This window comes from Schistocerca serialis, chromosome 3, assembly GCF_023864345.2.
Source record: "Schistocerca serialis cubense isolate TAMUIC-IGC-003099 chromosome 3, iqSchSeri2.2, whole genome shotgun sequence".
Taxonomy (NCBI): domain Eukaryota; kingdom Metazoa; phylum Arthropoda; class Insecta; order Orthoptera; family Acrididae; genus Schistocerca; species Schistocerca serialis.
Genome location: NC_064640.1, coordinates 413,034,342 through 413,047,838, shown reverse-complemented (window position 1 = coordinate 413,047,838; position 13,497 = coordinate 413,034,342). Strand labels below are relative to the sequence as shown.

Below are 13,497 nucleotides of genomic sequence, written 5' to 3'. Positions count from 1 at the left end.
ATTTGATATGACTTAACGTGTAACACACACTAAAAAAAGACCGAGCTTCAAGTTAGTTTTCATATTTAATGTTGTTCTTACGTAGATAAAAAATTATGCGATTGATGGCAAAAAGTGTAATTGACCTTCAAAAAAATGTGCATAATGTTTTACTGAGTAATGTCACAAGTCTTTTCATGCCAGAACACCTCAACTTTTCTACACAACTGATAATTATTTTGGCACGATTTTAATTGCCAAATTAGAGCCTGTTAGTAGGTCTACGGACTTCCTATCATTGTAGGACTAATAACAGTGGATGTCAATAGACGATGCAATTCTTGTTCGTACATACACATCTACTTACGAGTTAACTGTTGTAGAAACGCACTTTGCTGAGTTGAGCGAGCTCGGCCTACCTTTGCAATGTATGCGCCGCAGCCTGTCTTTCTCGTAGGCCTCGTGCTCTGAATAACTGCCGTCATTCGCTAGCGAGATCACGTGACATGAGCTATGACTGGCTGACAAAAGTGCACCGCTCAACGCAATGTCTATTTTAGAGTTTCCGAAGTTACCGTGCTGTAATTTGTGGAATTTGTGTGTATACTTTCGCAATACGAAAATAAACTCTGTGCATATTGTCTTGCATCAAATATCTTTCCAAACGTTATTGTTTTTCCTGGATTTTGTTTTCTAAAGTGCTGGGACGTCCTCCGCCGGTATAAGACCTTTACGATTCAAAGGACTGATAGGTTTTACAGCTCCCAGGGAAAGTATACTGTTGCTTAACACGGATGTATTTTCACCCGCTTTATACGTAATTTCATCTGGGAGAAAACGTGTCTTTAACTGGGAAATCCGGGAATTTTTTTTTCTTGTCCATGTAGACACCCTGTAATGGCTCCAGCATACCGAGCAGCAAGTCAAAAGATTCCTTACAAAACCCAAACTGCACTTTGAAATCATTGTTGCCATACATCCCAAATGGGTCTCTTCTCTCCGTTGAAAGCCTTACTCCATACCATTACTCCTTTAGTTCAGTACTCTTGACTGGAAGTCACCAATTTGATTCTCCTATTTCCTCCAATATTTAAGCTGTCATCACAGAAATTTTGCATGGTCTCTGTGGTGCTTGTGCTACAAACAAAAAGTTTGTAGTTTATCATGTTAAACTTGCTACTAATGTTAAAAAGATCATTAATATGCATAAAAGAGAAATTATGGAACATCCCTTGTCATATATCATGGAAGAGGCAAAACTGAATTGTGGTACATTGTCATACGATGCATCACTACACTCTGTTCAACATGTATTTAGAAAATTCACTATGTTAATAGGCTGTGGTGTGAGTATCATAATAAATGGAATACAAATGTTTAAGTTTGTGGATGACAGACAGGAATACAAAGTTGAAATTAAAACACAAAAGACAGAGACACTAGTGTGCTCCAAGGAATCAGAAAAAGTAAACATTAAAATTAGAAGAAATGAGCTAAAACAGACCTTATCATACAAATATTATATAATGAGCTAATTGAAGGTGGAAGGGACATAAATACAAAACAAAGAGGTAGGGAGTGGACTTGTGAGGGATACTCATAAAGTTTACATTGTTGTTGTTGTTGTTGTGGTCTTCAGTCCTTAGACTGGTTTGATGCAGCTCTCCATGCTACTCTATCCTGTGCAAGCTTTTTCATCTTCCAGTACCTACTGCAACCTACCTCCTTCTGAATCTGCTTAGTGTATTCATCTCTTGGTCTCCCTCTACGATTTTTACCCTCCACGCTGCCCTCCAATACTAAATTGGTGATCCCTTGATGCCTCAGAACATGTCCTACCAACCGATCCCTTCTTCTGGTCATGTTGTGCCACAAACTTCTCTTCTCCCCAATCCTATTCAATACTTCCTCATTAGTTATGTGATCTACCCATCTAATCTTCAGCATTCTTCTGTAGCACCACATTTCGAAAGCTTCTATTCTCTTCTTGTCCAAACTATTTATCGTCCATGTTTCACTTCCATACAAGGCTACACTCCATACAAATACTTTCAGAAATGACTTCCTGACACTTAAATCTATACTCGATGTTAACAAATTTCTCTTCTTCAGAAACGCTTTCCTTGCCATTGCCAGTCTACATTTTATATCCTCTCTACTTCGACCATCATCAGTTATTTTGCTCCCCAAATAGCAAAACTCCTTTACTACTTTAAGTGTCTCATTTCCTAATCTAATTCCCTCAGCATCACCCGACTTAATTAGATTACATTCCATTATCCTTGTTTTGCTTTTGTTGATGTTCATCTTATATCCTCCTTTCAAGACACTGTCCATTCCATTCAACTGCTCTTCCAAGTCCTTTGCTGTCTCTGACAGAATTACAATGTCATCGGCGAACCTCAAAGTTTTTATTTCTTCTCCATCATTATCACCTTAAAAAATTTCATAATAAATTTTTTGTTTGTTTGCTGGCATGTGTGCAGTCCTGGTACACATTGAAATCCACATGCAACGGTACTGTTGCATGTCACTATCAGGGCCAAACAAACTGCAGCCAAGTGATAAAAGGAGAACTATGCAATAATTGTGTTTGGAAGCTGTGGAAATATTACAGCTGTGTCAAGCCAATCCAGATAGTTAAAGAAGTCACCTGGATTGGTTTGACACAGCTACAACATTTCCGTTGCTACCAAAAATGAATTACTACACAAAGCTTCACTTTATCAGTGGGCTGTGCTGTTTTGTTTCAGTTCCCCTAGTGAATGTACTGTGGTGTGGGTTTCGGTATGTACCAGGCCTCCAGGCACGTACTTGTAAGGAAAAAAGTTTATAATGTAATTTATTTGATGTCACAATTAAAACATTATGACCAGTGTTTATGAATAAAATGAAAATGTGTCATTAAAAAATATAAAAATTTAAGTGACGAAAAAACAAGTTAAAAGATGCATCTGGAGCATAACCCTCTATGGGTGCAAAGTGTGGATTCGAAACATACAGGAAATGAAATGCCTTTAATTATGATGTTGGAGACTTCTGTTAAAGCTAAAATGGACAGATAGAATGACGAACCAGATAGTCCATCAAAGAATTGATGAGGAAAAGGAAGTGATGGGGCAAAACTACTGTGGGAAACAATTGAACATAGACAACATGTGGATGGGGCACATAATAAACCACAACCAGTTCCATGTAAACATTCTAAAATGGGCTATACAAGGAAAAAAACCACAGGGAACACCTCAGTTGGCGTTTGTAAAAAAGGCTGTAAGTAATGTGAGCCAATAAGTATGCCAAAATGGAGGAGTTAGTTTGTAATAGATCCAAATGGAGAGCTGCCAATCAACTGAAATCTAAATGGTGAAGAAAAGTGCTATGTTTTCCTCATTACTGTAAAATTTGCTTCCCAGAGTTATTAAGAATATCATCTTTGGTGTTAATGTTTGTAACATAAAAGTGGGGACAGGGACTTTAACAGTTTGTTATTTTTATTTGGTTCATATTATGTATGGTGGTCATTAAAAATGAATGTTACAAAATTAGATAAACTAAGTCAATGAATTTACGCATACTTTATGATGTCCAAGAGAACTCACAGTATACATCTGTTGCTTTTGTACTATCTGTGGACTTGCTTTCTCAAAGATGAGAGGTATCTATAGGTTTCTCCTGACAGTTCTTTGTTTGATAGGAGAACTTTGATATATCTAATGTGATGAACCAAGGAACAAAATTGGATGTTGTGGTGCATAAGCAACAGTGTGCAATTTTCCTGGAGTGATAACTGCAATAATCTTAGATAAAAATATGTGGATGAAGAGTCAGACAGTGTTTCTTTTAGTTTACAGCGTTTTGCTACTCCAACAAATTTCTCGTGTGGGAATAATGAAAGTGGCTTAGTGTGAGGTGCCCAAATAAGGTTAGCTGAATGTGTGGGACAAAATAATATGAGGGTGTGCTGAAAAGTAATGCATCATAATTATTTATGTGAAAATCTTAAAGCTTTTTAAAAATAAAACAAATATTATTAACATTCTGTGTCTTCATTCTTCATGTCTACACATTGCAGCCATTTGCTGCTGTAGGGCTCCGAATTGTAGCGTGTAACTTAGTGATGTGTAATGTAAGTGTCGGTGCACGAGATACAGCATCCTGTAATTGAGTTTTGAATCCAGAGAATTCATCCACACATGGATTACTCTCTCCTTCATCATGACAATGCCAGACCACACATGAGTGCTGCGACATCTGTAACAATTCCAATGCCTTGGGTTCAAGGTCATCGATCATCCTCCATACAGCCCCAACTTAACCCCATTCGATTTTCATCTGTTTCCAAAACTTAGAGAACACCTTTGAGGACTGCAATTTGATAGTGATGAAGCGGTGCATGCAGAGATGAGGTTGTGGCTCTATCAACAAAGCTAAACATTTTACAGTGACTGTTTCAACAAACTAGTCTCTCGTTGGGAGGAATGTGTCCATTGGCAGGGTGGCTCTATTGAGAAATAAATATGTAAACATAAAGAATGAAGATGTTTTATTTTAAAAAACTTAAGAGTTTTCACATAAAAAATTTGGAGGCATTACTTTTCAGCATTCCCTCATAATTTATTCTCTCTGAAACAAATCAGATATGGAATATTCTGACATTCACCATCACATAATATTGTCAATTTTATTACAGAGTAAATATATCTAAAAACAAAGATGATGTGACTTACAAACGAAAGCGCTGGCAGGTTGATAGACACACAAACATACACACAAAATTCAAGCTTTCCGCAACCAACGGTTGCTTCATCAGGAAAGAGGGAAGGAGAGGGAAAGACGAAAGGATGTGGGTTTTAAGGGAGAGGGTAAGGAGTCATTCCAATCCCGGGAGCGGAAAGACTTACCTTAGGGAGAAAAAGGACAGGTATACACTCGCACACACACCCATATCCAACCGCACATACATAGACACAAGCAGACATTTGAAAAGGCAAAGAGTTTCGGCAGAGATGTCAGTCGAGGCAGAAGTACAGAGGCAAAGATGTTGTTGAAAGACAGGTGAGGTATGAGCGTCAGCAACTTGAAATTAGCGGAGGTTGAGGCCTGGGGGATAACGAGAAGAGAGGATATACTGAAGGGCAAGTTCCCATCTCCGGAGTTCTGACAGGTTGGTGTTAGTGGGAAGTATCCAGATAACCCGGACGGTGTAACACTGTGCCAAGATGTGCTGGCTGTGCACCAAGGCATGTTTAGCCACAGGGTGATCCTCATTACCAACAAACACTGTCTGCCTGTGTCCATTCATGCGAATGGACAGTTTGTTGCTGGTCATTCCCACATGGAAAGCTTCACAGTGTAGGCAGGTCAGTTGGTAAATCACGTGGGTGATTTCACACGTGGCTCTGCCTTTGATTGTGTACACCTTCCGGGTTACAGGACTGGAGTAGGTGGTGGTGGGAGGGTGCATGGGACAGGTTTTACACCGGGGGCGGTTACAAGGGTAGGAGCCAGAGGGTAGGGAAGGTGGTTTGGGGATTTCATAGGGATGAACTAAGAGGTTACGAAGGTTAGGTGGACGGCGGAAAGACACTCTTGGTGGAGTGGGGAGGATTTCATGAAGGATGGATCTCATTTCAGGGCAGTATTTGAGGAAATCGTATCCCTGCTGGAGAGCCACATTCAGAGTCTGATCCAGTCCCGCAAAGTATCCTGTCACAAGTGGGGCACTTTTGTGGTTCTTCTGTGGGAGGTTCTGGGCTTGAGGGGATGAGGAAGTGGCTCTGGTTATTTGCTTCTGTACCAGGTCGGGATGGTAGTTGCGGGATGCGAAAGCTGTTTTCAGATTGTAGGTGTAATGGTTCAGGGATTCCGGACTGGAGCAGATTTGTTTGCCACGAAGACCTAGGTTGTAGGGAAGGGACCGTTTGATGTGGAATGGGTGGCAGCTGTCATAATGGAGGTACTGTTGCTTGTTGGTGGGTTTGATGTGGATGGACGTGTGAAGCTGGCCATTGGACAGGTGGAGGTCAACGTCAAGGAAAGTGGCATGGGATTTGGAGTAGGACCAGGTGAATCTGATGGAACAAAAGGAGTTGAGGTTGGAGAGGAAATTCTGGTACCCATGGCTGTTCCCTTTAATTGTTGATATGTCTGGCCTTCAAAAGTGAAGAAGTTGTGGGTCAGGATGAAGCCCAATCATCCCGGCCGCCCCATTGTAGCTGGTTACCAACCCCCCACAGAACGTATCTCTGCCTACGCTGATCAACACCTTCAACCCATTACATGCAGTCTCCCATCCTTCATCAAAGACACCAACCACTTTCTCGAACGCCTGGAATCCCTACCCAGTCTGTTACCCCCGGAAACCATCCTTGTAACCATTGATGCCACTTCCTTATACACAAATATTCCGCACGTCCAGGGCCTCGCTGCGATGGAGCACTTCCTTTCACGCCGATCACCTGCCACGCTACCTAAAACCTCTTTCCTCATTACCTTAGCAAGCTTCATCCTGACCCACAACTTCTTCACTTTCGAAGGCCAGACATATCAACAATTAAAGGGAACAGCCATGGGCACCAGGATGGCCCCCTCGTACACCAACCTATTCATGGGTCGCTTAGAGTAAGCCTTCTTGGTTACCCAGGCCTGCCAACCCAAAGTTTGGTACAGATTTATTGATAACATCTTCATGATCTGGACTCACAGTGAAGAAGAACTCCAGAATTTCCTCTCCAACCTCAACTCCTTTGGTTCCATCAGATTCTCCTGGTCCTACTCCAAATCCCATGCCACTTTCCTTGACGTTGACCTCCATCTGTCCAATGGCCAGCTTCACACGTCCGTCCACATCAAACCCACCAACAAGCAACAGTACCTCCATTATGACAGCTGCCACCCATTCCACATCAAACGGTCCCTTCCCTACAGCCTAGGTCTTCGTGGCAAAAGAATCTGCTCCAGTCCGAAATCCCTGAACCATTACACCAACAATCTGAAAACAGCTTTCGCATCCCGCAACTACCCTCCCGACCTGGTACAGAAGCAAATAACCAGAGCCACTTCCTCATCCCCTCAAGCCCAGAACCTCCCACAGAAGAACCACAAAAGTGCCCCACTTGTGACAGGATACTTTCCGAGACTGGATCAGACTCTGAATGTGGCTCTCCAGCAGGGATACGACTTCCTCAAATACTGCCCTGAAATGAGATCCGTCCTTCATGAAATCCTCCCCACTCCACCAAGAGTGTCTTTCCGCCGTCCACCTAACCTTCGTAACCTCTTAGTTCATCCCTATGAAATCCCCAAACCACCTTCCCTACCCTCTGGCTCCTACCCTTGTAACTGCCCCCAGTGTAAAACCTGTCCCATGCACCCTCCCACCACCACCTACTCCAGTCTTGTAACCCGGAAGGTGTACACAATCAAAGGCAGAGCCACGTGTGAAAGCACCCACGTGATTTACCAACTGACCTGCCTACACTGTGAAGCTTTCTATGTGGGAATGACCAGCAACAAACTGTCCATTCGCATGAATGGACACAGGCAGACAGTGTTTGTTGGTAATGAGGATCACCCTGTGGCTAAACATGCCTTGGTGCACGGCCAGCACATTTTGGCACAGTGTTACACCGTCCGGGTTATCTGGATACTTCCCACTAACACCAACCTGTCAGAACTCCGGAGATGGGAACTTGCCCTTCAGTATATCCTCTCTTCTCGTTATCCGCCAGGCCTCAACCTCCGCTAATTTCAAGTTGCTGCCGCTCATACCTCACCTGTCTTTCAACAACATCTTTGTCCCTGCACTTCTGCCTCGACTGACGTCTCTGCCGAAACTCTTTGCCTTCTCAAAAGTCTGCTTGTGTCTGTGTATGTGCGGTTGGATATGGGTGTGTGTGCGAGTTTATACCTGTCCTTTTTCTCCCTAAGGTAAGTCTTTCCGCTCCCGGGATTGGAATGACTCCTTACCCTCTCCCTTAAAACCCACATCCTTTCGTCTTTCCCTCTCCTTCCCTCTTTCCTGATGAAGCAACCGTTGGTTGCGAAAGCTTGAATTTTGTGTGTATGTTTGTGTTTGTTTGTGTCTATCGACCTGCCAGTGCTTTCGTTTGGTAAGTCACATCATCTTTGTTTTTAGATATATTTTTCCCACGTGGAATGTTTCCCTCTATTATATCCTTATTACAGAGTAAGAAATTCACAATTGGATTACCTGCACTAACAGTCAATAAAATTTGATATATGTGGCAACCCAGTTGTTCACCGAACCCAAATGTATAATAATTCTTTGAGGTGGCTGTGATGATGCAGTCTGTTTCTTAAAACTAGAGTAAAGGCTGACACAGAAACAATTAGTTGCATAAGTGGTACAATGAACCGTGCTTGTCTAAATCACTGACATACTGCTATGTTTTCCCCAATGTTAGACAGTTCAGATCTGGAGGTTGTAAAAAGTCTTTGTAATCATTATTTGGACAATAAGGTAAACTAATGTAGGTGCAAAGTTCCTAGACATGAGAGACAGTGCTATTTCATGGATTAAATTAGAAACCTTTCCGTAAGGCACTATTGTTGGTGATTTTACAGTTAGATGAGTTCGCCTTACCAAGCAAGGTCTTTCTGAGATATATTTAGTTTGGTATACCACACTAAGAAGTTTTGGAGTTGTTGTGCACAAAGAGAATCATTATTGTAGCTAAACAGTGCATAAAAATGGGGTAGGTATTAATTAACATATGCTATATTGATTACCCTTACTGATTCCAAAAGATTCTACACCAGCTAGTTCCATGAGCTAGTTTCTGAGGTAAGGCAAAATATGTGTTGTGCATAGTATCATTTATGTTAAGCACCTTAAACTCTACATTCTCATGGTGAAGAAAAGTGCTATGTTTTCCTCATTACTGTAAAATTTGCTTACCAGAGTTATTACAAATGTAACACTCTTTTGGCACTGAAATTTCAAAAAAAATGTGAAGTATTTTGTTAGCTCTTAAATTAAACAGACTGTTTTTTATGTTGCCTTCAGTAACTTTAACTTTAATGATGATGAACAATACTTCCTTACATTATAAACTTCCTTTCTCCTAATGGAGAAAACCAGTAAATATTGGTATTATTACTCATATGGCCTTGCATAATGAGTTTAATGAATGGTTCAATAAATATGTTTCAGATGTTTCCCTTGAGGGAGGTCTGAGGAAAAACATGTTGAAAGATCTAGATGTTTTAATTAGGGTGGGCACAAACCTGAACGTTGTCCATTTAGTTGGACTATGTGAAACCCCAGAGATGTTGTTTGTTGTACTGGAGCATCATCCTGCATCCCTGAAAGACATTTTGCTGGAAAGCAGGCAGCAGCAGCATTTGGAAAAAGCCCAATCAAGAATATGTTCACTTCCTGAGCAACACATTCTCGAAGTAATTGTTGGTATTGCACATGCTATGGATCACCTCACCTCTAGGAAGGTAAGACGTACTTCTTGAAATGCTCTTTGCAGTCATATTGGTTACAACAGAAATATTCTCAGGTTTATAATACGGCCACTTTACTAGCAATGGCAACCATCTTGAATGAAATATGTGTAGCTGTCTAGATGTGTTACTTCTTCCTTTAGAGTTTCTCCTTAAAGAAAGTATAAAATAAATACTTCAATATTTGGGACTTGTCCTGTGTTTGGCCTGTGGTTTTATGACATAAATGTTTTAGATAGCTGCTTTTATTTTTACATGAATCCTTAATAAGTGCCACAGAGTCCAAATACTTTGATGTCAACAAGTGTTTGTCGTAGTTTTATATCTGTTTGTGTTCAGTTCTCTAGTGGCTTCTTTGCTGTTGGGAGGATAATGGACTAATTTGTCTCACATGTACTTAGCTTGAGACAGCTGACGTAATAGTAGGCACAGGCAGCACTATTTCGTTAATATACCACAATATGCACCACTAACAGGATCAATACAAAAGTAACCACTGAAAGCACTTTTACTGTAATCAGTCTAGTTCTCACATGGTTGTCCAGGGTGAGCAAATGTACCACACTATTTGCGAGCCAATTCACAATCAGTAATCAAGATTGAAGTCACCTTGTACCAGTGTAAACAGTCCAGTCAGTAGTATAGTGAAATACCAAATACAAGGTAGGCTCATCATAGGCAAACTGTTTATGGCATGTAAAGGATGGCTTCATAGAAAAGAGCAAACTGGTCTTATTCTGCTGTACCACCAGTTATGTAAGCAGCTTGTCACCAGAGGCCTGCCCGACACAACAGTCTCTGCCGATGGGCCCTGCTGGCATGCACTGTATCCACTAGACCCCATTCTGAAGGGGTATGCAATATACAGTCCATAGCGATATCCCAGTTTGGTGAGATTTCTCTGTATTTCCCTCAGTTTTAAATAACATGCCAGATGGGGAAATAACATACCTCTCCCTTTGTGTGCACAAATGAGCAGATGGCCTGTTCTGGAGTCATTGGTAGCCCAGCCAATGATTCTGGCACCAGGGAATGAAAGGAGGATGGTGGTAGGGTCTGGTAGTGTGATGGTAGTGGGATATCTACCTCTCCTAAGGGTGGCAGTATGGACAGCACTTTTCAGGCATTCAGTGCTGGGATCTGGCTTCACGACCTCTGGGCTGTAACCTGTCATGAGCTTCAATAAGTTGCCTATCTGAAATTTACCTTGCCTCAAGGAGCATGTATGGTGTCACTAGTTACGGGGTCACATTGTGGTTAGCTCAACCTCCATAGACTCATCAAGGGTATCCTGTCTCCATTGTGCAGACTGAGCATCGGGATAGAAGTCATAATATTACGTAGGAGGAGAGAGAGAGGAGGGAGCAGCAGGTATGACGTATGCGCCTGGTTAGGGGCAGGGCAGTTGGAGGCCTTATATGGTGGCTGTTAGGGGGCATGGTGTTGTCTTGCTGTTGCAGCTGCAGCTTGTTATGGAGCAGCACATACCAGCTTTGGCCAGTTGTGTCTTAAAATAATTGGTACCCCTGATGACACACAGTGTCACCTCACATGCTTTGTGGCATTCTTGGGCCTTGCCAAACCATTCACTTTAGGCCTGCTGTCAAATGGTGCTTGCCTCATTTGCAATATCTCTGCAGACAGTGGATATCGATGGGGGTGGATCAATATCATGCAAAGGAACCTCCCGGAGACTTCCTAAAATGACATCATTGGCATCATTTTTGTTGTCTGGATTGTGAATTTTCTAACCAGCTGCTCATCATTTGAGTTAGATGCTGGCTGTAATGCAGGAAAGATCAGGTTTGAAATGCCATTAGAGTGAACAACCAGTCAACCTTAGATGAGACATATTGTCAGCCATTGGCTGATAGTTTGGTGTCATACTTTCTTCCCTCTGTGGCAGATATGCTCATTAGGGCCCATATTGTGGTGTAGGTATATGTTGAGGTCATATAGCCACACTGCACCTTTGAATTGTCTGACATAATCAGTATGCAACAGCCCTCATAGTGTGCTCTGTTTTTTGTTATGGTTGAAACTGCTGTGGTACAGCTGCTCAATTCTGGGCTCATGTTGCACCCAAACGGATTGTCCTCACACTCTCTTTGTTGGTGTCTGGCAACTTGCCAACACAGCCATGTGAGTCACCCCCTTTGGAGTCGGTGTAATAGCTGGAGGATGTGTGTCCAGAGCGAGGATGGAAAGAGGGCTTGACTTTCTGTGTTTTCCGTTTCCACCATGAGGACACTGCCCGTGGCATTTATACAGTATCAAATGAAGAAGTAGCTGTGATATGTCAGATCTGCTGTTTTTGGCAACTGCACTGGCCCTTTATGTCTTACCAGCAACAACAGTCTTTGAATTAGTGTGTTCTGCCCCATTGATTGGGCTACTTCATGGTCCATGGTGGGAAATATATCTAGTTCTATTCATGTTAAAAACAATTCTTTGTCTTGCCCCACTGGTAGGTGAGACAGCACATCCAGGTTAGTGTACTTGGAGGTGAATGTCATAATGCCAATTGCTAAAGAAAAGGGTGAGACACTGTTGTCATGATGATTTCTATGGGGTCTTCAATCAATAGTTGAACAGGATGAACAGTAATGTGACTTATGATTGGATTAAATTTCATGTTGTATAAGTAGATGTGGAACATTTTCACTCTGTAAATTACAGCCAGTGTATCCTTTTCTCCTTGTGAGTAGTTTGCCTGTGTTGCTGATAACATTTTGGAGGCATACAAAATTGGTTGCTTGGTGCCATCTGCATTTTTGTATAACCATACTGTCCTAATAATTTGCTGTGATGCATCAGTGGCTAACTTATGGGGATTGGGGCAGGGGGTTGCAAAGACAGGGAACATACCTTAAGCACTTTTTTAAATGTGTGAAAGCTGCCTGGAAAACAGTAGACCACTATCAACTCACACTTCTTTCGCATAGCTAGTTGAGGGGATACATCATCTGAGGTATGAATTTGCTATGTGTTACTTTCCCCAGAAATAATAGTACTGTATTTGTTTCAGGTTTTTGGACATGGAAGATTTTTTTGACGACACTATTTCACTGTTGATTTGAACCCTGCTTTACTTAATGTGTTTTACGTATTTAAGAAAGAAACTACATTTATCCAAATTATAGCATAACCTGTTAGAAGTGAGCCAGTTAAAGAGTGCTTGTAAATTTTTAAGGTGGTACTCTCATATGCTCCCTGTTAAAAGATAATCCAGGTAGTTTACACATTGAGGGATTCCGTTGATGAGTTGTTCCAAGAACCCTTAAAATGTGACTGCTGCCCTTGTAATTCCAAAATGTAATCTGTAGTACCTATACATTTCATAAACCTCATTTGCTACAGGGATCTGCTCAGTTTTCATGTCAAATGGCAACTACAAATAAGCATGTGCTAGATCTTATATACGTATAGACCCATTAGGTTTCTTAATTGTGATCATTAATGGGTTCAATTGACTAACAGTTCCATTATTACTAACTTCCATATGGTGACTGGCACTAGACGAGGTCTGTAAAGCTGTGACTGAGTGGAGGATTTGGCAGCCAGACTGTGATTTTTTTGTGTGTGTGTGTATATATATATATATATATATATTTTTTTTTTTTTTTTTTTTTTTTTTTTTTTTTTTTTTTTTGCTTGAGTGTATGTGTGTGTTTTGTCTGATTCTGATGAAGACCTTTTCGGCTAAAAGCTTACTTGTTTGACAGACTTTTTGTTGTGCCTATCAGTGACACATCATCTCCGCTCTATGGCGAGTAGTAATCTATCCTTTTCATAATACTGTAATTGTTTATAATCTTGACATAATGCTGCCAGATCATTGTGCAGTATGGAACGCAGGATTAGATTTTTATTCTTCTTAATCTGGAACCAAACAGCAAAAAAGCATCTGGTGCAAAAATGTTAGGAGCACAGGTGAAGCTACTACTAAGGAAATTAGTGTTCTTCATATGCTTTTGTACTTAGGTTGCACCATAATATGGCCTTGTAATGGTATCATTTGTTCTCTGTGTGAAATCACTCACT

The 13,497-nt window shown here is 41.3% G+C and overlaps 1 protein-coding gene across 1 annotated transcript in view; it reads left to right on the top strand.

Annotated features, from left to right (window-relative positions):
• Positions 1 to 13,497, top strand: part of LOC126470285 (putative inactive tyrosine-protein kinase Wsck) — a 158,904-nt gene that overhangs the window by 106,235 nt on the left and 39,172 nt on the right. The window contains exon 8 of the mRNA XM_050098036.1: positions 9,155 to 9,447. Within this exon, the coding sequence (XP_049953993.1) occupies positions 9,155 to 9,447 (293 nt within the window). The remainder of the gene's footprint in view (positions 1 to 9,154; positions 9,448 to 13,497) is intronic.